Source organism: Mastigoproctus giganteus, chromosome 3 (assembly GCF_048544385.1).
Source record: "Mastigoproctus giganteus isolate SK-2022 chromosome 3, ASM4854438v1, whole genome shotgun sequence".
Lineage (NCBI taxonomy): Eukaryota > Metazoa > Arthropoda > Arachnida > Uropygi > Thelyphonidae > Mastigoproctus > Mastigoproctus giganteus.
In genome coordinates, this window is record NC_143577.1 from 191,903,912 (window position 1) to 191,930,817 (window position 26,906).

General features: G+C 34.6%; 1 protein-coding gene across 1 annotated transcript in view; it reads right to left on the reverse strand.

Annotated features, from left to right (window-relative positions):
* The window catches only part of l(2)k09848 (WD repeat domain 74 lethal (2) k09848), a 55,784-nt gene extending 30,023 nt beyond the window's left edge, over nt 1-25,761 (reverse strand). The window contains exons 1-4 of the mRNA XM_090370217.1: nt 25,707-25,761; nt 22,884-22,990; nt 12,328-12,449; nt 7,472-7,535 (exon numbers count right to left, since the gene is read on the reverse strand). Coding sequence (XP_090226343.1) covers nt 7,472-7,535; nt 12,328-12,449; nt 22,884-22,990; nt 25,707-25,761 — 348 coding nt within the window. The remainder of the gene's footprint in view (nt 1-7,471; nt 7,536-12,327; nt 12,450-22,883; nt 22,991-25,706) is intronic.
* Between the last annotated feature and the right edge of the window lie 1,145 nt (nt 25,762-26,906).

Genomic DNA, 26,906 nt, shown 5'->3' on the forward strand with positions numbered 1-26,906 from the left:
GACAATGATGCCAAAGAACGAGATAATGTGAAAGTGAAGGAGTTCACTCTCAAGGAATTCAAAAATATCTTTTGAGCTGTAAAAGTCGTGAAGCAAAAAATTATGGATGCTGACTCTAACCTCGATCGAAGCATGCAAATTTGCCGAGATGTGGATAAAGCACTCTGCATCTACCAAGAGAACGAAGATTTAAAGAAGGAGAAAAGAGTTCAGTCTACGCTGCTAAAATATTTCGAAAGACAATAAAGATGTTTTCTTCAGTGTAAGCTTACCTTTAGGAATGATATTTAGAATTTTTTTTGTTTTTATTTTGTTTTCTATAATTACAATACTATATGACTTTGTTAATAATAAATTTAAATTATAAGTATATTCTTTTTATCCTTTACTGTAATATTTCATTAATAAACATATAAAAACTTATGTTTAAAATTTTTCGTTACCTATTTCTATCGAGCTGGAACCAATTACCATATTTTACACATAATCATAACTTCGAATAGTGCGAATTCGAATAATGCGACTACTTCATGGGATTCATTAGTCGCACTAATCGCAACCTAGCTGTATATTTCCCCCCTTTATATACATTTGCTTTTGGCTTTCTCTTTAATGCTGAATTATTAAATTTATTCCAAATTCACCATTTTATTTTCATTAAAATGGCGATCTTTATACTTTTGATATACAGTAAACCCCCGCTACTTGCGGGGGTTACGTTCCTGAGAAAAAAAAAAAACACGAATACTGAGTTATGGCTCCCATAGTAATAAAGGGGTTCCGTTCCAAAGTATGAAATATATAAGAAAAACTAGCCTAAAATTTTGTCTATGTATGTATTATATGTACCTTCATAATATGACTATGTACATAGACAGTACATAGTGAAATGCAAGCATAAGGCATTGAAATGAAAATAAGAAACAATTTAATATTAAATGTAATATTTATTAGAAATTTCAAACAAATCCTTCAATCCAGCGCCTTTGCTATAGCTATAAAACTTATCCCGCCAGTGCTATCACCAGTTTTGCTAAAGTGTTATAAAGGTGTTTTGCCTTTTCACGAATGATGAGTGAATTTAATGGAATTTTATTTTGAGTTCGGTCTTCTATCCACAGATTTAAAGCTTTTTTCATTTTTTCTAATTTAACATCACGAGTTACAGAGCAAATTTTTGAAGCAATTAGCGCGTTTTCACGGACACTACGGCGGATTTTTTCTTCCGATTTCTTGATTGATCGTACCGTTGACTTATTGATTTTATAATGTTTTGCCACTGATGAGACACTTTCACCATTAGAAATTTTGTCTAATAACTGAATTTTACTCGCTAATGTCATCACCTCCTTTGATCTTTTCACAATTCCCTTGTTATTCATAGCCATATTTTTGTAGGGGTTAGAAAAGAATTTGTCCTCAATAAAGTCACTTTCTTCTGTTAACACACTCGAAAAAGTCTGTTTACACTAACACACTGCAAAACAGCAGATTTTTCACTTTTGTAAGCATATCAATTCATAAATTGATAAATTTATTCAATTTATAAGCATATAAATTAAAAACAAACGACAAAACCTTCCATGGCAGGCGCACAACACATACTGAACAAGGATTAGCGAGAAACATCCACACTCGCGATTTTGTCACCCCTCTCCCCCCACCCACTGAGCGCTGTTTTGACCGGGAAAGATAATTTTAGCCATGCCCATGTTTTTTTATGGCAGAAAATGTTCACGGTGCTTTAAAATTCACATTTTTTTTAGGTTTCATTTTATATTAAATCAGCGACCGCGAATAGCAGGGGTTTACTGTATTCAACAATGAAAATAAAATGGTTAACCTAATGGTTTTCACCATTTCATTTTCATTAGTTTTAACTGAACAGTATGTGCTTTGCATCAGAAATGGAGATTTGATATTGTTGTCTTCTCATGCAATCTCGGAGGCTGCCTCTTGAAATAGACACCAGGGTTGTGCGTTATATGACACTACAGCCACTCCCTGATTTAAGTAAGGGTTATGTTCAGTGGAACTCTACGTAAGTCGGAATGTCCCTAAATGCTTATGCAGCACTCACAACTATGCGCGCTGAATTTGATTGAAGCAAAAAAGACATGTTCGACGAACATGTAAATAGAATTATTTATTCAATTTTTTTTTTTATCTCATATGCAGAAAAAATTACAAAAGTGTACAAAATTACAAAAATTTCAAAATTATAAAATTACAAAAAGAGAGAGGAGACGGGCATAACATCAGCAAGTTTTACTTTTCAAGCATCGTTGTCAAAATTAACTCTCCAGCTGATAAGTACGCCACTGAAGAAGTTGAGAGCAGAAGTTGGTGGAGATTTAGAAGGGGCTTTTTCCAACAAATCGCAAAATTTCTGTGCAGCTGCAGAATCAGCACTGGCGACTTCACTGCATACTTTAATGTTTTGGAAACCAGCACAATGCTTGAACCTATTAAACCACCTGTTGCTTGCCATGAACTTGGCTTGGGGTTCGCCGTACTTATTCTTAATATCTTCATAAATACTTGATGCGTTTGCTTGAATGCCCATTGGACTCAGGGGCACTCACTTCTGAATCTGATTTTCCATTCTTTATTATTAAAAGCTTTTCCATCTTCGATACAACATCTGAACGCTGTTTTGTGATCGCTGTTGAACTTAAATGCATTGATCGTTTAGCATGTTCTTTTATACATGCACTGTCCCTTAAAATAGTATTCACTGTTGAAGCAGCGAGACCTAATTCCCGTGCAATAGATGACAAACTTTGTCCTGCTTCGTACTTCTTAATTAATCATCTTCATTTCTAAATAAATTTTGTTTCGTTTCCTAGCACTGCCAGCATTTGCACTTTCCATTGGTCCCTTTCCCTTCACCATTGTAATAAGTAAATAGGAATGAAGAGAAGATTCTGAAAATTTATTTACATTTTTTTATATGATTGAAGATTTCAGTGAAGAAATAAAAAGAAGAAATAACAAGCAAAGGGGTGAGGTGAATTAAGTTTATTAATAGAATGGTGAATGCAGAAACCTACACAGCTATTTTGAAAGAGTGCCTGAAACCCGTTATTAGGGATCACAACACAGACGTCGAAAATTGCATTTTTCAACAGGACTCAGCACCTTGCCACACAGCAAAATTGGTAAGTTTTATGCTATTTAGATTTAATGATGAGTTTGTCTTGTCTCACAAGGCTTAAAACATACTTACACCTATGTTTTCCCTTGTTTTTCTCCCTTAAGGTGAAGTCATACCTCAGAAATGCTGGCATTACAGTGTTGGATTGGCCCGGCAACAGTCACATTTGAACCCTATTGAAAATTGCTGGTACATAATGTCATCTAAAAATTGCTCAGAAGAAGCCAACAAGTAAGATTCAGCTGCAGGAGAGCATTGTCAGGGTGTGGTACCATGAAATTTGGCAACCGTATATCCAGAAGTTGATTAACTCTATGCCAGATCATTGCAAGGCTGTAATTGAAGCTCGAGGAGGAATAACAAAATATTAAGGATTTATTTTGCTGATTTATAGTACATAATACTATTACATTAACTTGTCATTTAAGTTTGTACATGTAAATGCAATAAAATGTTTGGTTGTCATGATTGCTACTTGCATGATTTCTCATATTTCCATTAATTATGCATTTTACCCTTTGGGAAGATATTTAATGCAATTAGGCATATCAGGTGAAGTCTTTTTATTGGATTTCATTCACAGAGATATATCACATAAAACAAATGCATTTCAAACATTTCTGCAACCACAATGCAGCACAAAACACATTATTTGCAAAATTCACAAGTGATGCAGTTTTTTTTGTCTGCCACTGTATATATTTAAGTGTTACATGGTTTTGGTTTGTTTCATCTCTTTATGCTGACATTTTGTGGTGAGTTCATCTTCTGTCCTCTTTTGTATGCACTTCCTCTGTTGTGTCAACTGTAAGCCACATGCTTACTACTACTTGTACCCCCCCCCCTTTATAGACATTCTTTTTGGCTTTAACCTCTTTAATGCTGAATTATTAAGTTTATTCTAAATTCATCATTTTATTTGTTACTTATTCTCACTGAGTGAGAATAAGTAACAATAGCGTTCTCTACCAGGGTAGCACTACCTATGGTATAATGAGGTAGACAACTCATTGGGAAGGAATCCACAATATGAGATGTTATGTAATGATACCACTGCACAACTTTAGTTGGCTAGTGATCTGCGACTTACTCTCAAAAAACCTAAATAATAATTTTTTTAATAATTTGAATAATAAAACTGAATAATAATTTTTTTAAGTGGTATAGTGCTAATCATTCCAAAGGTGTGCTAACATCTGGACTATTGCTTACTGAAAAGCAAAAATGCCTCAGATAGTTGTAGACTTAACTGATGAATGTGTCTCTTCTGATGGATGATTAACGAATTTTATAGTTCAGCATGGCATAAAAAAAACTTGACATCTCAGGTGAACAAAAATCAGTTGACACTGAAGCTGCTAAAAAAAAACAATAAAATTTTAGAAGTTTAGTTAACATTCATAACATAACCCTTGACCAAATTTAAAATCACAATGAAACAGGTTCACCTTATAGCACATTAGCTGATGGTAAGGAATCTAATACTCATATCTTTAAAGTTAATAAAGATAGGCCAGCTGTTCTTGTTAGTGTTAAAGTTGCAGGTACACATTGACAAATTTAATAAATCCTGCACTTTTAAAGGCTTCACCTCCTTGCTTGTTATGAATAAGGCTCAGTAAAATCCTTCAATGACTGCTGATATTTTAGGTTATAGTTTCACCACAAATTTGTGTATAGGTAATGAGCATTTCAAAAATAATTGTTTGTCACTAGATAACTGAAGAACCCTCTATATCAGTTCAGGGAACTCTATATTAGTTTTAGGGAACCCATACTACATTCCTGCCAATGTTACTTCTTCAATACAGCAAAAAAGTGAGGTGTGATCCAAAATCTGAAGTGCCACTGCTTTTGTAGTCTTTTGTAGAAAATTTTTAAATTCTGAAAATTCTATCAAAAATGTAAAACTCAATACAGAATGAAGGATAACATTTCTCACTTTAGCCTTGAAAGACGTTTAAATGTTATTTAAAAAGACTTTAAGAAAACTAACTTGGGATTATTTTTGGTAACTATTCAGATGGTGGGGAGGAATTTGAAGCTTTCATGTTAGACATATGATATAATTAAAGTTGCCAATGACGTTCCAGCAAATAATCCATTCAATGAGCTAACTGAAGAGGAAGATGAATAGACACTGATACTGCTAGTTTGTCTTGAGAAAGCTAAAAAAAATTCAGAGAGGAAGAAAATAATGTTCAAGAAGGGGAAATATACAGTGTGCCAGTTGAAAAACGAGAATGAGACTAGAAAAAGAAAATAATGATCCATGTATGAGTAAACTAACCTTGGTTTATTCAAAGTAACTTCCTTCCATGTCCACACACCATATGCAATGATCATAAAGCAAAAGGAACAACTGGTGAAAGGCTGTGACTGGCATACTATTCAATGTTCTCATTACAGCTCTTTGAATGGTGTCAACATCATGAAAATAACAGCATTCAGCAGTGCTTTAAGCTTCACAAACAAAAAGAAATTGCACAGGACTAAGTCTGGTGAGTACGGTAGGTGCACACTTTTTTGCTAGCCAAAACTCCTGAACGAGAGCCTTGTGGCTTGGTGCATTGTTGTGCAAGAGGAACCAACTTCTGTCTTCTCCATACTGAGGCCATATGCAACGGACTATCTGCAACAAACATTTAAAAACATTCAGACAGTAGGCATCAGTAATACACTTTGTCCATTGGGCACAAACTCTTTGTGCACAATTCCCTTGCCACCATTGAAAGTGATAAGCACGGTTTTGATTTTTGACCTTTTTTGACAAACTTTTTTCACTTTCTGGAGAGTTTTCCTGCTTCCACTTGCAGAATTGTACTGAAAATGTCACATCTCATCACCCATAACAACAGGAAGTTGGTTTGCTTTCAGCAGCCTCAATGAGTTCTCTGCAATGTTCAACTCGTGCCGTTGTTGACTGTCTGCTAACAAATGTGGAACAAACCACGCACAGACCTTCGCTTTCTTCAAATCCTGGATTATTATTTGTCAAATGGTTTCCTTATTAACATACAGATCTTAAATCAATCCAAGCGTTGCACGTCAGTCATTAGTAATGATTTTCCACCTTTTCAATAAACTATGGCATTCAAACCATTTTTGCTGTGTACGGATATTCATCATCTTCCAGCGAGTCTCTTCCATGAGACAGATAATTCTTTCCATATACTTGCTTCATCATTTGAAACATTTCTGTGGCATTTTTGCCCAGATAAACAAAACTTGATGTTTGCTCTTTATTCCATTTTAAATTAACTGTACTCTATTTCTCCTGTGTCTGTATTTGTCCTCACACTACATTCTGAAATGGCAGCAATTTCTGCTGACCTTACATCATCAAATTAGTAGTACAGTAAGCCTTTTGAAATTTAATATTAAATGATAAGTACAGAATCTAAATTTAAGAACAGTATAGTTAATTTAAAATCTAAAGTTTATTCTGTTTCCATACTTACAGTTTTATATGTTTTAATAGGTAGATAAAATTTTAAAAAAATAGCACTCAGACAAGTGCAGCTACCTGAATGCAAAGTGAACTGTCATTCCAACTGCTATCAATAATGGATGTCCATATGTTATATAACTATAACCATATGTTATATGTTATAGAACATATGGTTATATTTATATATATAACATATGTACTATATTATATTTATATAACATACGTACTATGTCCACATGTTATATAAGTTATGTGCCAACAGGTGCATAATTCAGATGAGGTGGTGGAGCTCTCCACCACCTCATCTGTCCAACATGAGCTACTGCATGCTGCAGAGACCCAGAATACAATAGCTTGTGCTGAGAGACCCAGTCTCATGTGTGACAAGAAGTGGCTGTATTACTCTTATTATGAAGGTATTACTGCACTGGTAATCCTCTATGATGTGTCTTCTGCCAGTACCTGGTTTGCATTTTCCCCAACAATTGGGGATGCTTATGCACAAAGTGGTGTGCCTGAAGATGAGCATTCATTGTAGATGAATGCTTCAGGTAGCGTTCATCTACAATTCTTACACTTAACACTACTCAAGCTCTTGAATGATATTCAACCAGCCATACATGCTCACTTGTAGCTTATACATCATATATAGTTCATAAACCTTAGTGCTCTATGTTTTACTCACAAGATGCACAAAGAATGCACATGCTAAACTGACATTTCTGACTAACATTTATCCTGAAGTCAATCCTCTAAAACTAATATATTTAAAAATCACTTTGTATAAAGGTTCTGCTAGAGTGATTTTCTTTGCATTGAACCAGTGCTAAATGAAACATTCAAGTGCTATCTTATATATTTACCTGTTCATCCTGATTACTATTCCAGAGTTTTACAAGTCCTGATTCAACACAAGTCAGTAAATTTCTGCAAAAAAATTAATAAGAACATTAAAATTAAATGTATATTTTGTATTTGAAACTTTTATTAAGGTTTACATTTTATGCAAAAAAAAAAAAAAAAGGTAGTTATTAATAGTTGCAATATATCTTTATGGACATAATGTCTCAAATCAGATCTGGACAACTCATACCCAGGGGGTATGAGTTGTCCAGATCTGATTTAAGACCATATGTCCATAAAGATTCAACACAAGTCAGGTCAGCAAATTTAGAGATGCAAGTATTAGTTGTGGCAAAAGATGCAAGGAAGCAAGCTTATACAACAATAGCCAAAAAACAATTCCATCTCAACTTTCCATCCTCTTTCTCCCAATTTGCATAATTCTTTCTCACATTTATCTAGACTCCCCATTTTTACAATACCAGATGGAAGTTTGTTGCAACATTATTCTCTGGCTGAAAACAAATTTTTCCCATCTGTCCTATAACTATCCTTTTACAATTTAAATGTATGCCCCTGTGTGTGTGTGTGTGTGTGTGTGTGTGTGTGTGTGTGTGTGTGTGTGTGTGTGTGTGTGTGTGTGTGTGTGTGTGTGTGTGTGTGTGTGTGTGTGTGATTATCAGCCATATGGTGCAAAGGAAGCCTGAGACTTATGCTGCACCAGCCCAAAAAAAAAAAAAAAAAAAAAAAATTCCCGAGTTACTCAGAGAGAGAGAGAGAGAGAGTCAAAAGTAGAAAGGAATCACCGAGAAAGAGAAGATGCTGGATATCATCATTCTTCAGATAACAGCCCCACCACCACCCCTGGGGGGGGGGGTTATCCGAAAAGTAAGAATGCCACAGCATTTAGTTTACTCAATCCATTTAGACCTTAAACACTTTAATCAGGTTTTGCAAGTGTCTAGTTTCAGAGAACTTCAATTTGCAGAACTGAAATCTTTAAGAGTAATCTTTTGTGTCCTTCACTATTTTTGTTGCTCTCCTCTGCACCTGTTCCAATAGTTTCACATCCTTCTTAAAATGAAGCTTCCAGACTGCTGTAATTAAGATTAGATCTAACTAACCACTGCCTTATACAACAGAACAATCAGCTCATTGTCCCTGCTTGCAAAATTCCTGTATATCATCAAAAGAATCCAATGAGCTGTCCTAGCAGCCTGTCTGCACTGTTCAGAGAACTTCATGTCAGACTGTACAATTACCTATAGGTCTCTTTTGTTCTCCACCACCCTGAGTGTGGTACCACCCAATTTGTATGTTATTCTGGGATTACTGCTGCCCATACACAGTACCTTGCATTTATCAATGTTAAACCTCAATTACCACTTCTAAGCCCATCTGTCCAATTTTTCTAGGTCTTGCAGTGGTATGCCTTAATTCCTGCCATTAACCACTGTACCAACCTTTGTATCATCAGAAAACTTAGACAACAAGCTTGATATACCTTCATTGGTATTGTTAATAAATAGCAAAAACAGTAAAGGGGCCCAGGCCTGGACCCTGAGGAACTCCACTAATAACATTAGATCAAGAGCAGTGCTCATTAATAATCACCCTCTCTCTTCTGCTATTCAGCCATCCCTTTATTCGTACACCACTCCAATTTGTACAGCAGTCTTTCATCATCAAAAGTATCAAAAGTTTAATTAAGTCTATATCAAAATTATTTTTTGCTACCAGTTGCTTTGTTATTATGCCAGAATAGCTAACAAGACTGATCAGACAAGATTCCTTCAAGATGGTCCTGCAATACTTTTTTTAATCACTGACTCCATTATTTTTCCAGGAACAGAAGTCAAGCTTACTGGTTTGTAATTATTCAATTTGCACTTTGATCTCCCTTCCCTTTTGTGAACAGGAGAGATATACGTACTGGCCAAAAAAAAAAAATACAAATCTTTATTCAGTATCGAATCAGGCTACTTTTGTTTTGAATAACAGGAAGTGTGCAGTGCGGAATGAATTCCATAAGGTCTTTTAGTGCATTTTAGTCTAATTGTAACTGTTCTTCCAAAAGCAAAATATTGCACAGCTGTGACAAAGTTGAAGGAAGAAGATTTCACTGCTGAATAGTTCTCTCCAGCATATCCCACACATTCTCAACAGGAGGACTGAGATCAGGTGAGTGGCCACCACCTTTGGGATAAAAGTGTAACTTGCAGGATGCAGTAGATATGACACAAAATTCAGGCACTCCCTAGATAACATTTGACCTTCAGTATCAACAGACCCAATCAGTGCTAACAAAACAATCCCTATATCATAATACCACTTCCAGATGCTTGGGTTGTCTTAACAAAGCAAGCTAGGTCCACTGTTTCCTGAGGTTCTCACTACACTCTGCCTACCATCAGTGCAAAACAAAGTGTATTGTGATTCACCGGACCACAATACACTTTGTAGTCAGATGAATCACAATACATGACTTGCTTCCATTGTTCCGCTGTCCGATCTTGATGTTCTCAGCACCACTGCAAGTGAATTTTTCTGTTTTTTTTTCTCTGAAAAAAGTGACTTCTGAATGATTGCCAATACCCAATTTCTTCAATTCCCTGTGCAGGGTATGAATTGAAATAGCATAGTTCTGGGCTTGGTTGAATTAAGATGTTATTTGCTGCATACTGGTTGTTCTATTTTTCTGTATAGTACCTCCTTAGAGTACAATGGCTTCGCTCTTGAAGTATTGTTTTTCTGCAACATTTACGCCTTTGAGATGTGGAAGAACTACTTGCTTTTCAGTCGTTAAAACCTCTGAGATGGATGCTTTTGAAAAACCAGCTGTGTCTTTTGTTTCTTGAATTGTGGCTCCTGCTAACTATGCACCCATGATAAGACCTTTGTCAAAGTCTGACAGATCACACATTTTTCCCATTCTTACTGCAGTCGAACAGCCTGTGCAGTCCCTATACTCAAAGAGGCAACACGTCATCACCCCACATGCTTCCACTTTCTTTTCAGTTATAAAATCATTTAGCTCCTAGTATAACTTGGTAAACCTCTGATATTCCCAATTCTAAAATGTTCTTCATATGAATGTAGTTGCAAAATCTTTATTCATTTTGTCAGCAATCTGACACTGGATATGAATCAAACATCAGTTATGTGATTCATATCTAGTAAGGCCACATAGTTCATCCCTTTCCTTCTACTGTTAACATAAACAAAGAATTCTTTGTATTCATAACCAAAGATGTCTCATAATCTGTCTTAGCTTGCCTAACCCCCCTCTTAGTGATTTTGTTGTTGATATGGGGGTTTGATGGCGCATAAGCTACTTTGGCTATAATGCCCCTCTTAGTGACTTGATTACAGATTATTTAGTACTTACTATAGATTTCTGTCTCCCTGATAATTTATAATCATCCTATGCATTTTATTTCTTGCCACTATTATTATTTATTACTATAGATTTCTGTCTCCCTGATAATTTATAATCATCCTATGCATTTTATTTCTTGCCACTAGTTTCATCATTTCATCTAACATTCATTTAGGTATAAACCATGAAGAATACCTATTAGTTGGTACAAAAAACCTTAGTAGCTTCTGTGATTACTTCGCTAAATGGTTTATATTTAAAATTGGGCATTTGGTAATGTCATCAGTTGGTCCCACTAAAGAATTTAAAAACTGTCAAAAGCCATTATAGTCACCTTTACAAGAGCAATATCACTTCCCTTTACATCAAACATTCTGACATCAGACTTTCTAACAAACGTCCTATGTCAGAACTTTTGGTTCTACTCCATGCTCTGTAAGTTCAGAAGCAATTTTATTATTTGAACATGGCAAACCATGGAAGCAGTGCCCTTTTTCTTCCATGGGATTCATAAGTTGTTTTAATTATTTCATACAATTTTAGTTTCTTCACTATTTTTAATAAACCATATAATCAGGAAGTGAGGTTTGACAAAAAAATAAACATAGCTAATATAATGAGAATGTCAAAAAATTGTATATAAAAAATGACTGGCTTTATAAACACACTCCAGTAAGTGAAAATTTGGAAAATTAAATCATTTACAATAGTTTCTAATTCTTCTTATTAACTCTTTCATGAGTACATATGTAAATTTACATTTTCAATGGTGTTTCTCATACGATTCAAATAGGGCATCCATTAATATTTTAAAATCTACCAGTACATCTGCTGCCATCTCTTATTTGTGCTTTCAATTAATAGTAAACAGTTTTAATAGAGAGGACACAATAGTTACTTTTATTTTCATTTAATACTTTAGTAGTCAATACATATAAGAAAATATGCTTTCAAAATCAAAGGAGGAAGTCGTGCATGTTGATAGTTTCCAATTTATGTTTAAAAATGCCAAAATTCTCTATAATTCGCTTTTACAATTTAATGACACTGAATTAAATGATAAACAGACAAATACAGAGAATACTACTAAAGTAAAAAATAATAATAACCAAGAGTTATTTTTATGATTTTTTATGAATTCTTTCCAATATTTTTCATTTGGTTTTTGGGAATAATTTTAATCAAATGCCATGCAATTAGGTTAAAATAAGAAAATTAAATAATATTTAAAAGCACTTAGTACAAAGTTTTCATTTATACAAAACTTCAAAATTTCATGAAGAAACACTCCACTCACCACTACTGGGAATCCACATATGTACAGCAAACTCACTCATGAAAGGGTTAATTGAGTGCTGTTATATTAGTTAGTTAAGTGCTGTTATATTAGTTGTCATAAGATAATCAATTATAAAGTCAACACGCAACTGAGTGGTTGTATTAAATTATAAAAAAAACTTTTAAAAAAATTCTACATAAATCACAAAATATACATACTTATTATAAATTCCTAATCCTTTTAGAGGTCCTTTTCCACCTTGGACATTTATTAAGTTATTAAAACATTTCAGTTTTCTATTATAAGTTTTCACAACCTGATTCCTCAAACCTAAAAGTATCTTCAAAAGAAAGGAAATATAGATTATTACTTACATATGTATCTTATTTCCATAGCAAAGTAATAATACTCTATTCATAGAAAGGAGACAGTGCATGTAAACAAAAGCATGTGAATGTTCAAGAAAATCAAGAGCTGAGGGGTCAAAATTGAGCCAGTCTTCCTACATAACCCTTTGCCTCACTAAGGTATTAATTCTACAATCTAACTGGGTACTGGTAATTCAATAAATGATAAACTTGCCCTTTTAATTTGTTTACAACTACTGTCTTCTTCTTTCTGTGAACAGACTATAGTTTTAACAACTTTAAAAAGTGATTAACTATGCCCAAAGTCTAAATAAAAATAACAATCTCAGAATATGATAATTTTATCAGACACTGGTTAGTCCTCCAAATGCTGGTTAAAAGCAATATATCCCACATTTAACTGATCTTACACAGAAGGAGTGAGGTCCCCCCAGTGAGTTATACTGGGAGTTTTTTTTTAACCTTTGAACACACACAATACATATAGTCCCCAACCCACAGACCTATGATCAATATTCCACCCATAAAGGAGGAAACCAATGGTCCTGCAGTGAACTAGAAAAGGCTAAAGAAGTAACAATATCAGATTTCAGCCTCTTAACTATAAACCAGTGATAAGCAACAGAGAACCTGGAGCCATGCATTAAGTATCTTGCCTTATTTGTGCAGCCCCTCAAGGACTTGAAAGACAATTTTATTTCACAAAGATGAAGAATGAGATTAGCATTAGTAGAGGCATACGATGCAAGAAAGCAAGCTTATGCAGCATCAGCCAAAAAAAAAATGCTCCGATTTCACATATTATAATGTTCATTTGAAATACCTGTCCAGCCTTAAATTTCTTTAGGCTATCAACTTCCACAACAAAAGATGGAAGTCTTTTCCACCAATCAACTACCTGCTGGCTAAAGGCAAACTTCCACACATCTATCCTACAACTGTCTTTCAATTTGAATTTATGTCCTCTCAGATAATTATTGTGAGCAAGAGGAAAAATCCCATCAGCACTGAGCATGCTCAAACCATTCAAGGCTTTATACACCTCAATCAGATCACCTCGCAGATGCCTAGTCTCCAAACACTGTAATCTACAAAACTTAAGCCTTTCTTCGTAAGAGCAACCCTTTGTTCCATTCACTAATCTTGTTGCCCTTCTCTGTACTCATTCCAGCAGCTCTACATCCTTCTTGAAATGAGGCCTCCAGACCTGTATACAGTACTAAGGTGTGGCCTGACCATTGCCTTATACAAGGGAATAATCACCTCCTTATCCATGTATATCATTGACAAGACACCATAAGTTACTCTTGCAGACCGTCTTCACTGCTCAGAAAACTTCATATCTGTCTGCACAATTACCCCAGGTCCTTTTCATTCTCTACCACTGTCAGTGTAGTACAGAGGTTCCCAAAGTTTCTCGGTTCACAGTGCCCTTAGTGTCTGAGTAATTTTTTCACGGCACCCCTAGGCCAAAATAAATACTTAACACAGTGGTTTTTGACCATTTAATAATCTGATTCTGTGTATGTCTGTGTGTGTGTGTGTGTGTGTGTGTGTGTGTGTGTAATATTAAAAAATATATATGTTATATGATAGTTATTATTATAATATAATTATAAACAAAATTAAAATTCATAATGCAAATTATATACTTAAATAATAATTTTATTCTTTATATAGAGGTACTAAATAAACATCAATTATAGATCACCACAAAATTAAAAAGATACAGTACAATGGATACCGTACACCTTTTTATAACAAAATATATAAATTTCAAAAAAAATTAATAATAATAATAATAATTTTAAGTAACTTAATCCAAAATTACATGGAACCCTTGGAATGTTGTTGCGGCACACCGGTTGAAAACCACTGGTGTAGTACCAAAGAGTTGATACGTTACCCTGGGGTTACTGCTTCCCATATGTACTACTTTACATTTGTCAACGTTAAACTTCATTTGCCACCTCTCAGCCCATCTGCTCAACTTTTCTAGATCCTGTTGCTGCAGCGTACTGTCATTAGTGTCATTAACAACCCTGTCAACTTTCGTATCATCTGCAAACTTGGACATTAAGAGTGATATACCATCATCAATACCATTTATAAATACAGAAAACAACAATGGATCCAACACTGAACCCTGAGGGACTCCACTAATAACATTAGTCCACTAAGAGCAGTGTCCATTGATTACCACTCTCTGTCTTCTCCCTCTCAACCATCCCTTTATCCATAGCAGCAATTTGCCTCCAATGATGCACTGCTCCAATTTGTGAAGCAGTCTTCCATGTGCAACAGTATCAAAAGTCTTTCTAAGATCCAAATATACGATATCAAAGTTATTCCCTGCATCCAGTTGCTTTGTGACCACATCATACTACCCAATCAAATTGGTCAAACAAGACTTCCCCTTAACAAACCCATGCTGTATCCGAGTTATAACTGACGTCTTGTCTAGATGATCCTGAAGTGCTTCTTTAACCAGTGCCTCCATTAATTTCCCTGGAACAGAAGTTAAACTAACAGATCTAGAATTACTTTGTCACACTTTGATCCTCATTTGTGAATTGGGGTCACATTTGCATTTCTCCAGTCCATGGGTAACTCTCCCCTTAGTCCAAGGAAGCTCTCATGATTATGGCTAAGGGTTTGCTTACTTCTTTTGCTGCCTCCTTTAATATAACTGGATAGATCCCATCCACCCCAGGTGCCTTTATGTTTATCTTCAACAAATTCCTGATTTCTCCTCCACTTTCCTCAGTTATCAGTTATTATAAAATCATCTAGCTCACTGCCAGAGTTTAGTTCACCTGTGGCATTCCCCTCCCTGAATAACTCCTCATGTGTGAATGTAGATGCAAAATACTCATTTAGTTTGTTAGCCACCTGAACAGGATCATTAACAGTTGAACCATCAATATCCAGTGGACCAATCTGATTCATTCCGTTCCTTCTAGAGTTTACATACGTAAAGAACTCTTTGCTGTTTTTCTTTGCATCCTTTGCCAAAGATTTCTCATAATCTGCCTTTGCCTGCCTAACCTCCTTTGTGATTTGGTTACAGACCAGCTTATATCTATCATAGGCTTCCATGTCACCCATTAATTTATATGTATCCCATGCATTTTTCTTCTCTGCCACATGTCTCATTAGTTAATATGACATCAATTTAGGCCTAAACCTTGAACAATATTTCTTAGTTGGTTTGTAAAGCCAAAACTATCCTCAACTTTTCTACTACATGCTTTCTAAATGGAGAATGCATGCACTCAGTCAGCCCTCTATCAATAAGGTTTCCCTCTATGTGCATAGTAAATTCAGAATGCATATGTGCTCAGCTAGCCCCTCTACTGACAAGGTTTCTCTATACTTGCATGCTACACAGAGAATGTATGCACTCAATCAGCAGCATTCCAATGTTTGTGATGGCAAAATGCAAATGAAGGTAAATAAAGAACATGGGTGCTTGGTCAGTGGTGTAACTTTTCACAAAATGAATAGCAATTGATCCCGTTGGCAAGCAGTCCTGCAATAAGAGAGAGCAAAGTAACATCAGCAATGGCAAAACTGCTCATTCGTGCAAAATCCAAATGTATTCTAATAACTGACCATTTGCAAGTTTCTCTCACCTATCTTAATGTAATAAAACATTTTTTTCATGCTGCAAAATGGCTGTTGAGCAGGAACATTCATATGGTTGTTTGAAGACTTACATTAAATGAAGAAAATCACAGAAAGCAAATAATTATGTCTGTTTTGGTAATTTAAACATGCACAAGTCTGAAGCATAAAACTAGTACTTTGTAATAGCTGGGCATCCTCTTATGCTGTTAGTAAGCACAAATCACTACAATGACAGTTTGGTATATCACCAGTCAGCATATAGGTACAACTTTCACATGTAAAAGAGCCCTAATGGAAATCAGAAAGTCAACTGTAGATCTCTTAATACCCTGCACATACAGACAAAAGTTAAAATTCAGTGCATAAAGTAAATGTGGCATGATGAATTAACAATGTCTAAACTTTAAAAAGAAAAAAATAAAAGGACTCATACCAAAAATCAGTGGTGTCCAACCTACGGCCCACAGGCCGGATCCAGCCCACGAATAATTTTTATAAGGCCCGCACAGAAAGTGAACTAAAACAGCATTGATTGCCACTGCGTGTATAGGCATGCAAGCAACCAGCTCGACTGTATCAAACATGTACATGTGGTTCAGTGCCGTCATATATATACACTAAATACAGTTATGTATTTTGATATAGCTTGTTCATTGCATTGAATTAATTATTAATTTGTATTGAATTAAAAAAGATCATTCTTAAAAATGTTCCAAAAGGGGAAATTCGATTTGGAGTGTTGTGTTTTTGATCCAAGATGGACTGAAGACTATTTCTTCATTGATTACGACGAAAAAGCAGTGTGTTTGGTATGTCAGGAGACTGAGTTCTTAAAGAATATAATTTAAAATGACACTGATTCCAATCATAAATCTTATGATCAACATAAAGGAGTGCTGCGAAAAGAAAAGTGTTCAAAGTTACAAAATGAATTAAAAAAACAACAAAACATACTGAAAATGAATCAGTCAAGAAATTTATCTGCTGTATGTGCCAGTTATCAAGATTTTATAGATCTTGTTGCACATTTGATCGCTTCTCAAAGTAAACTGTTCAATGATGGTGAATTTAAGTGTTGTTTGTTAAAAGCTGTGGAAGAAATTCGTCCGGAGAAACGAACAATAATACAAGACATTAGTTGGTCTCGACAAACAATTACGCGAAGAGTAGACGATTTTGGAAAGAATTTGTTTGAACACCTTTTGGAAAACATAAACCAAATGAAATATTTTAATGTGGCACTGGATGATAATACTGATGTAAATGACACAGCCCAACTCCTCATCTTCATACGTGGAATTAATTATTTTGTACCAGTTGAAGATTTAGCTGATCTAGAGAGTATGCACGGAACAACTACAGGTGAAAATCTTTTTGAAAATTTTTGCAAATCTATCAAAAAGTTAGGATTAAATATTAAAAACTTGGTAGGAGTCACAACTGGCGGAGCAAAAAATATGATTGGTAAAAACATTGGGTTATGGGTAGAATAACCAAGAAAATGATATATCGGAGTGATAGATAGATAACTTCGATTGGAATTCATTGCATTGTGCATCAAGGAGCTCTTTATGGGAAAGTATTGGATCTCCAACACATTATGAATGTGGTTATTTCAACTGTAAATTTGACAAGATCACATGGCCTTAATGTGGCTGTTGAAACATCACCGAATGTTTCAACACAGAAAAAGGGAAACCAATAAAACAACTATCAAATATGGAGTGGCTGTTTGATCTTGCAATTCATACATACATTTCTAGTCATTTAAATGCTCTTAATTTAAAACTACAAAGGAAAGGAAAATTGGTCTGATTTGTTCAGTGACATCAGATCATTTCATAATAAGTTGTTATTATTTAAATCTCAGTTGAGCTAGACAATTTAGTTCACTTTGAATGTTGTATTGAGCTAAAGGAGAAACACATTTCCAAAGAATCTTTGCCTTTCATTATTACAATTACTTTTTGACAAGTTTGAAAGTCGATTTTCTGATATAAAATTCCATTAAAAAACACAAGCTTTTGTTTGAAAACCCATTTACTTCTATGTCTGAAAACTACAACCCCAGATTACAACTTGAAATTATTGATCTTCAAGCCAAAATATGTTTCAAAAAGTATATAGACTGCAAAAATAAACTATTTGAATTCTACAAGGCTTTCCCATCTGAAGATTTTCCGCTAATAAAAGAAAATGCCATGAAAATGACTACTTTGTTCGGATCAACGTATGTTTGCAAGCAGATTTTTTTGAACTTGTAAAATCAAATAAATATTTAAAAAGAAACAGAATACTGATAATAACAGATGAGCATTTTTTTTTTTTTGAAAACCCCAAACACGAGAGGTATTAAAACCTATAGTACTTAGTACCGTGCATGGGTTTGAGGTTTAGAAGACGAAAGATATTTGTTGACATTACACTTGAACTTCTGTAGACTGTAATTTTTAGGAAATACGTATGAAGAAAGGTTGTTCCAGAAAACGGCAGTTGAATGAATAAACGAGGAAGATGATTGTTTGTTTACTTGGTTTTTAGGAGCATTAGCAACTAAGGCCATATTGCTCCGGGGATATGCGGTGGTCATTTCCTGACCTTTCCGCATCCTCCGTATTTGGTGGTCACAGGCTCGAACCCCGGTTTAATCAAGAAGCGTGTGCTATGCATTACTGCTCCTGCCCACCTGGCCATGGAGCTGCCCGAGGAAGATGAAAAGTTGGTTCTGTGAGTTTGAAGTTGGACAGTAAACGGATGTTGGTTGGTGGCGGCACGTGTTCAGATTGTTTTGAAAGAGAGAGCAGGAATTATAGAAGCCAATTCAGAAGAACAGTGCCCATGGAAGTATTTGTAGAAAAGGCATGCATAAGAAACAGTACGTCTATGAGACAGCGAGTGGAGACACTCTGTTAGAGATGAGTAATTAATTAAACCCAACTGCCCTCTTCTGAATGGAATCTAGAAGCCTGAGAGAGGTTTTGGGGGCACCGCCCCAGATGTGGGAACAATATTCCATGGTAGGACAGATTTGCAATTTGTACAGAGTGAACGGCTGTTTGGAAGAAAAGTAACGCGGAGAGAGAAAGAGAAAAACCAAGTTTTTTAGATGCAGAGAAAGCAATATTTGTAATGTGCTTGTGCCAAGAGAGATTAGAAGTCAGGGTAATCCCCAAAAGAAATATATCAACATGCCTGGAAATCGGAGCGTCACCAAAGATAAGCATAGGATCAGAAGAATCCTTTTTTGCGAGATACAAGACAGGACTGAGTTTTAGAAGGACTGAAATCAACTAAGTTGTCTTTGCCCCACTGGAGAATTACCTGGAGATCGGCATTTAAGGAATTGATTGCGGATATTCGAGAAGTTGAAGCTGATTGAGCAGGGCAAGGTTTGTCAAACTGGAAAGTGGAATGCAATGTGCTATCATCAGCAAAACTATGGATAGGATTTCCGATCAATGAAAGAAGGTCATTTATATACAAGAGGAAAATAATGGAGGGAAAGAACTGAACCTTGGGAGATACGAGCATTAGTAGTGAAGTTAAAAGACAGAGAGCTATCTATCATCACCCTCCATGAGCAGTCAGAGAGAAAACTGGATAAACAATTACAAAGAACAGTTGGCAAACCATAAGACGGAAGCTTGTTTAGAAGATCTTTATGCCAAAAACGATCGAAAGTCTTTGAGATGTCAAGAGCAACTGCTTATGTTTCACCAAACTTTTCCATAAATTTGTAACATAGGCCAGAATATCACCTGTGGATCGACACTGACGGAATCCATACTGGCGATCGTTGATCAGACTGAAGGTTTCTAGATAGTTTAAGAGTTGACGGTTAAGTGATTTCTCCATTACTTTAGAAAGAGTAAAAGTAATTGGATGGGAGGGTTTTGTCACCCTTTTTAGGAACTGGCTGGATATGATCAAATTTCCAAGCAGAAGGAAAAACACCTGTGGAATAAGAAAGTGAATAAAGGTGGCATAGAACAGGAGTAAGTTGAGGAGTGCAGGTTTTGAGAACAAGTGGAGAAATACTATCAGGATCTGGAGCTCCATCGAGAAATACCATCAGGACATAATCTTCATTATGTATTGAGATTGGCATCACAAATTTGCAACCAAATTTTGAATAATTATTTAAAAATATCCAGCCTCAATCATCTCATTAAACGTTAAGTTTTGTCCAGTAAATGTTATTGGGTATTGTACTTAATAAAATTTTCGAATATTTCAATTTTAGGTTTATCACTATATTTATTTATTCACCTTAATATGAAAAGCATTGATTCTTTTCAGATTGTAAATTTTCTAAAATGAGCATTTAAAAGCAAAAGTAAAGTATTTTTTTAAAACAAAAGTGAAGTACAGTATTTCAAAGAGAAACAAAAGTAAAATATTTAAAAAAAAAAAAAAAAAAACCCATATTTTAATAAAATCTAAAAAATAAATTACTGAAATAGATTTGTTGCACATAAAAGTGCTGAGAATTTGCATTTTTTTATATATAGCTTGAAAAGAAAAAACGGTAACATGAAAATAGAAACTTCTTTTTACGAGTAACAAGATATAGAAAATGTGACGCACAATTTTTTCTCGAATCACTCTGTGTGGCCCACGAAACAAATCTAACTTTGAATACGGCCCCCATACGGGAAAACGTTGGACACCACTGCCATAGATGAAAATTGCTGCTGAATGCAGAGTTAGAAACTAGGTATTTATCTTCCATGCCATTGGAGAACATTTGACAACATTCAGCAGCCAATATAACTATCTGAGAGCAAATGTTTTAACAGCCACTGAAGAAACAGAAAAGCCCTGACCCCCGAATCAAACATAATACAGAGAATTTATACTGCAGGTAAGAAATATCCATTGTCAAATCCAGTTGGTTGCTTATTTTTGCAGTTCCTCCGCATATCAACTATTTGGTCATGGTTGCCAACTCACATGGCACTCTTTTTCATCGTGTCTATATAACTATATAGGCAATTACTATATAGTGTACAACTATACAGTACTTGCATGTGCACAAAATAAAAACAAACACAGAAATCCCAAAATAACTCAAAGGGAAGCAGCTCTACTCTCTGCAATCAGCTAACTACAATCCAATTGAATAGGTTTAATTTGACAGTAGCACCTTGTCTGACAGACCATTCTGCAAAATACCTATTTCACATTAGACAGTAGTTCAAGATTAGTAGTTCTTACTACGTACTTTCCTAATGAATGAGAAGGAAACATTTTTGTATAATGATTTGCTGCACTTGAAAATCCTATGAAAAAAAAAAAAAAAAAAAATTGGCAAAGGTAAAGAAAGCCAACACGAGAACGATGAGAAACATTGAATAACTTACACGGAATATACGGCACTCTAGTGCTGCTCACTCGGTAAACAGACAGTAGGTATTATCGGTCTGGAGCAAAGTCGAGAACGATATACTGATTGACAGGTAGGCGTGGCAAACGATGTGCAGATTGGTGTGCGAACACAACACACAATAACATCGGGTTAGTATCATTTTAGTAGCACTCAGAAACACTAATGGTAACTTGCCTTAATGAACGCTTTCTATAATGGTGAAAAAAAGGTCAGGTTACCTCCACTTGAATCCCATGGGAGCTTGAACCCCTCCTGAAATGGAGGGGGTAACCTAACCTTTTTCCTTTAGAATCATGTGGACTAGCACAAAAATTGTTTATTAACAAAATATTATTTTTTTATTACTGTACTTTTATTTTTAAAGACACTCGTGCAGATACACATGTATCATAACGTCAATCAACACCTCAACAGCTATTCACTATATACATATATATATATATATATATATATATATATAGAATCTTTCTTTCTTTTCTTATATTATTTCCTAACGTAACGTTTAAGGTTAGGTCACTAAATATAAGGAAACTGTTTATATTATTTCCTAACCTACCATTTAAGGTCAGGTTACGAAATATAATGAAAAATAAAGAAACCTTTTCCTTTTTTCATAACCAAACCTAATTCAACAGTATAGTAAAAACACCCATGAACTCCAAAATCTGCTTTTAATAATGAGAAAAAAACATAATGAACATAAAAATGAACAGAACGAAACTTTTATTAATTTAGTTTTCATGAAAAAATCAACAAATGTTTTATTTTCCTTACAAATTTCTTCCATCTTTAAAAGATTCATCGCTAGTATTACCTGTTTACCGTTCATTACAAAACTATTATGCACTGTTCTTTACTCCTAAATGCATTATAATGCCAACCAATGACTACACAGTAGCTTGTCCTCTGTTGCGCCCACCACCAATCATTTAATCATTTCCCACGCCTGTCTGTCAATCAATATATCCTTCTCGATTTCGGCTCCAGACCGATAACACCTACCATCTGTTAACTGAGCGAGCAACGCTAGAGTCTGGTGTCAGGAAACTAATTTTTCGCGTAAGTTATCCAACGTTTCTCGTTGTTCTATGTTGGCTTTTTTTACCTTAGCCAAAAATTTTAGCATAAAGTGATGCTTGATGGTGACTATCTACAAAAAAAAAAAAAAAAAACTCTTCACAGGTGTCACACACCAGTAGTATAAAATACCAACAATTTGATTATGTCTTTTCCTCAATGTGTCACCAGTAGGAATTTTATAATTAGACTTAATGATGATGTACTACATTATTTGTTTAAGAAAAATTAACACAATACTTAAAAAAAAAAAAAAAAAGTCTGTGGGCATCAGAAAAGTGAACCATCAATTAAACTATGTTGAATTTACCTCACTTTCTGTACTGTCAGCAAAGCACAACGATGTAATTTCCTGATCTCTGCTTAGATTTTCAATTGTATTCAAGTTGTGAAAAATTTTCTTTTCAGTATTTATACCTAATTAAAGAAACAAAAAATCATAAATAAATATAAAAATGCAAACAAAATCTAGGCAAATTATGTAATTATGTTTATACTTTATGCATTTCATATTCTATTTCTTAACTGATATACGTGAATGCAATGAAAAGCAGGCCTCCAGATAAGATGGTTGGTTGTTAGACTTCTTGATAGAATAATAGCAATTTAGGCCACAACACCAATCCAAACAGGTTTAATCTGTTTTGGGTGCATTAAGTCGCTTTGGTCCCCCTTCAGGAATAATTTACGGTGATTCCTAAAGTAATTTTTTGCCATAGTTTGTCTATTAAAAATTCAAGAAGCATCTATTCATAAGTTAATAATGTTCATCACAGATATTTAATTTTAAAAAAAACTTAGTTAAAAACATTGGAGGAAAAGTTTCATTCTGAAAACAAAACTTTTTGTAACTAATAGTTACTGAAATACAATATGTAAATAAGCATATGTGGGCTGTAGGTTTCCTGCAAATAGGCCGTAAATTTGCAGTAATGAAAACTTTATACATAAATGCTTCTTGATCAGAATTTTTTTTAAAATTCATTAAAAAAAATTACTGTTACTTCTTTTTTGATGAATAATATCTTCTTCATCTATATATCTCTTGATTTAATTTTATGAACTTCTGGATCTGAATTTCAGAGAATTTTGACTCTTGTCGATCAAAATTTGAAAAGGGACAACAATGGCTGACAAGCAATCTCCTCTTCTAATTTTAAAAGTTACTTTCATGTTTCCATTTCTACAATTGCTTGGAAACACAGATAAGAGGGGTAGCAGCAGTTACTGAAAAGTAAGTGCTACTCAAGATAATTCATACCAGAACAGATATTATTTAAAACAAAAGTTGATGAAACCTTAGCTTCTGGCCCTGCTGCTGTGATGAGCATATCATAGTAATACATTATAACCAATAATATGGACCCTCAATACAGATTATTTATTTATATATATGTGCACTCCAGAAAAGGTAAAGAAATAAAAACTGCAAGTGTATTCAAAAGTAGCAAGTACTACATTGTGAGCCAGAATTATGGAAGAAGAAAAATACTATGGAAGCTAAATTTGTTAAAACAAAATCAATCTACTTATTTATATTTTAGTACTGTGTGATTAAGAACATAATTTAGAAAATCTTACTTACTCTTTCCCTGCAGGTTTTCATTAAGGAAAACAAACATTCAGAGAAACAAAATATAAACAGAATATGTATTTTCTTTTGATATTTGCTGAAATATCAAACAGCCCAGGCCAATACTAGACACCTGGCAACATTAGTCTTGCATAAAAATAAAAAAACAAACAATATGACAAACTGTGTGTGAGTGAGTGAGACACTTTTTTGCTAATCATTTAGTCACATCCTATTAAATACGTATTAGAAGTGCTAAAGAAGTACAAGTCTAATACAAATAATGGGAAATTGGTGATAATAATACTTCCTTGGTAATAAATTGGTAATACCAATTTATTACCAAGACTACTACAAGTAGTAACACAACATACACATAATAGACCAAGTAACGATGTAGGAACAAGATGGTTTGTTGAACATAACATGCCAAGTATTCAGAAAACAACAGTCACAAGTACAAAAAATGGATACTATAACAAGAAACAAATGGCATATCTTGAGACGGCTGAAAGGACACAGGGAGTTTACATTTCAACAAAATGAACACACAACAAAGAAAAAAATATATATATTAATGAAAATAACAATATGAACAGCAGTTTTCAGCTAGTAATACTATGACAGAATCAGATCTAAGTTAAACAGAAGATATGCACTGATATAAAACAAAAATTAAAATGCAAAGTTCCAATGTCAGATAGAGGAAATTAAATTGCCAATCTAATGGTTGACATCAAAAATGTGAAGGCTTTGGGGAGATACGTTAAATGTTACTATAATTATTAAAACTACACTGAGTGAACCGAAACGATTATTTTACAATTCATATTAAAATAATTACATGAAAGAATGACAGAATCAATGTTTCGGGGTCTCATGCAGGAAATCACGCAAAGTAAGAAGAGCATGTCAATTCAATGAAGTACGTTGAGAAGAAAACCTAGCTTCCTTTTTCATATACGTGATCTGCGAAAAATCTGATACCCAGTTACTTCCTCAGAGCAGAACAATCAATTTTTAAATGATGGCCTCGAATGGTCATATGATTGAGTGGTGTTTCAGATGATTCTGATTCTAGTATGGGTTAACTATTAAACATGTTCTTGTATTTCCGCTATCTTGTAAATTCCTCTAACCCTATATGGCCGTCCCAAAGTTTATTTATTTGTTATTATTATTATTTTTTTTAACCTATGGAGGAATAAATTTGTCATTATGTCAAATTCAAATGAACAGTTTAGGATTTGGCCAGCCAAAGTCTCAGTCCTTCAAAACTGGCTTTGAAAGCGATCCATTTAGAGAACCAACATTCAACTGAGGATGGTTTTAAAATAATATCTAGCAACTCAAGAACAAACTGTGGAAGCAGAGCTTTACAGCAAGGGCTTTACGGCTATATTGAATAATGAACTAAGGAGTGCATACACGTTTGATGTAATTTTAAAATCCAAATGATTTCTTCCATTTAAAGCTTAGTCATACACACTGTTCAATTAATATAATTCATTTTAAATATAACCAAAAAAAAAAGTTTACAATTTACTCATACTTTACTACCTTTAAAAATGCCAGTTTCCGCAGCAGCAAACACGTTATACCTGCTACCCACCATTTTAATTCTGACAGTTAGCGCCCTCTATTTACCAACCTTTTGTTTAATTTCAATTTTTGAATTGTAAAACAATTTTTAATTTCAATCTTTCCCTATCACAAATTATTATTATTATTACTATTATTATTGTTGTTAGCTATATGGTGACAGGAAGCCTGAGGCTTATGCTGCACCTGCCAAAAAAAAAAAAAAAAAATTCGGAGTTACCCTGAGAGAGAGAGAGAGTTAAAAGTAGAAGAGGAATCACCAAGAAAGAGAAGAATGATGATATCCAGCTCAGGATCCTGGGTGTGCCAAGCCCATACTCACCAGATGTGAGCCCCTGGGTTAAGGGTATATTCTCCGGATAAATCAATCTCCATTTTTTTAGAGTCATATTTTATATTACAATTGAATGTGATATATTAAAATATGTTTGACAAATAGTTTAATAGTCTTAGTACGTTCGTTAGCTTATTTTTAAATTTAGCTAGTAATTACGACTTCTTATTCGTACCGCTATTGTTTCTGTAGTGCAATGGAATAGTAAGGTTCAATTGTGATAAATAAGTAGCTCGAAGGTTCTAACACTTATTATTATTATTATTATTATTATTTATTAGCCATATGGTGCAAGGAACCCTGAGGCTTATGCTGCACCAGCCAAAATAAAATTCCCAAGTTACCCTGAGAGAGAGAGAGTCAGAATTAGAAAGGAATCACCAAGAAAGAGAAGAATGATGATATCCAGCTCAGGACCCTGTGTGCGCTAAGCCCATACTCACAGGGTGTGAACCCCAGGGATTATTTGTTAGGCTTATATTGTATATTTTCCCCAAGAGGCTAGCATCTGGTGAATATGGGCTTGACGCACCCAGGGTCCTGAGCTGGATATCATCATTCTTCTCTTTCTTGGTGATTCCTTCCTACTCTCTCTCTCTCTCTCTCTCTCTCTCTCTCTCTCTCTCTCTCTCTCTCTCTCTCTCTCTCTCTCTCTCTCTCTCTCTCTCTCTCTCTCTCCGGGTAACTCGGAATTTGTTTTGGCTGGTGCAGCATAAGCCTCAGGCTTCCTTACACCATATGGCTAATAATAATAATAACGTAAAACTTGATAGCATAAGACATATAGCTGCATTCAAGAATCTATTAGCTTAGAGCAGTATTGT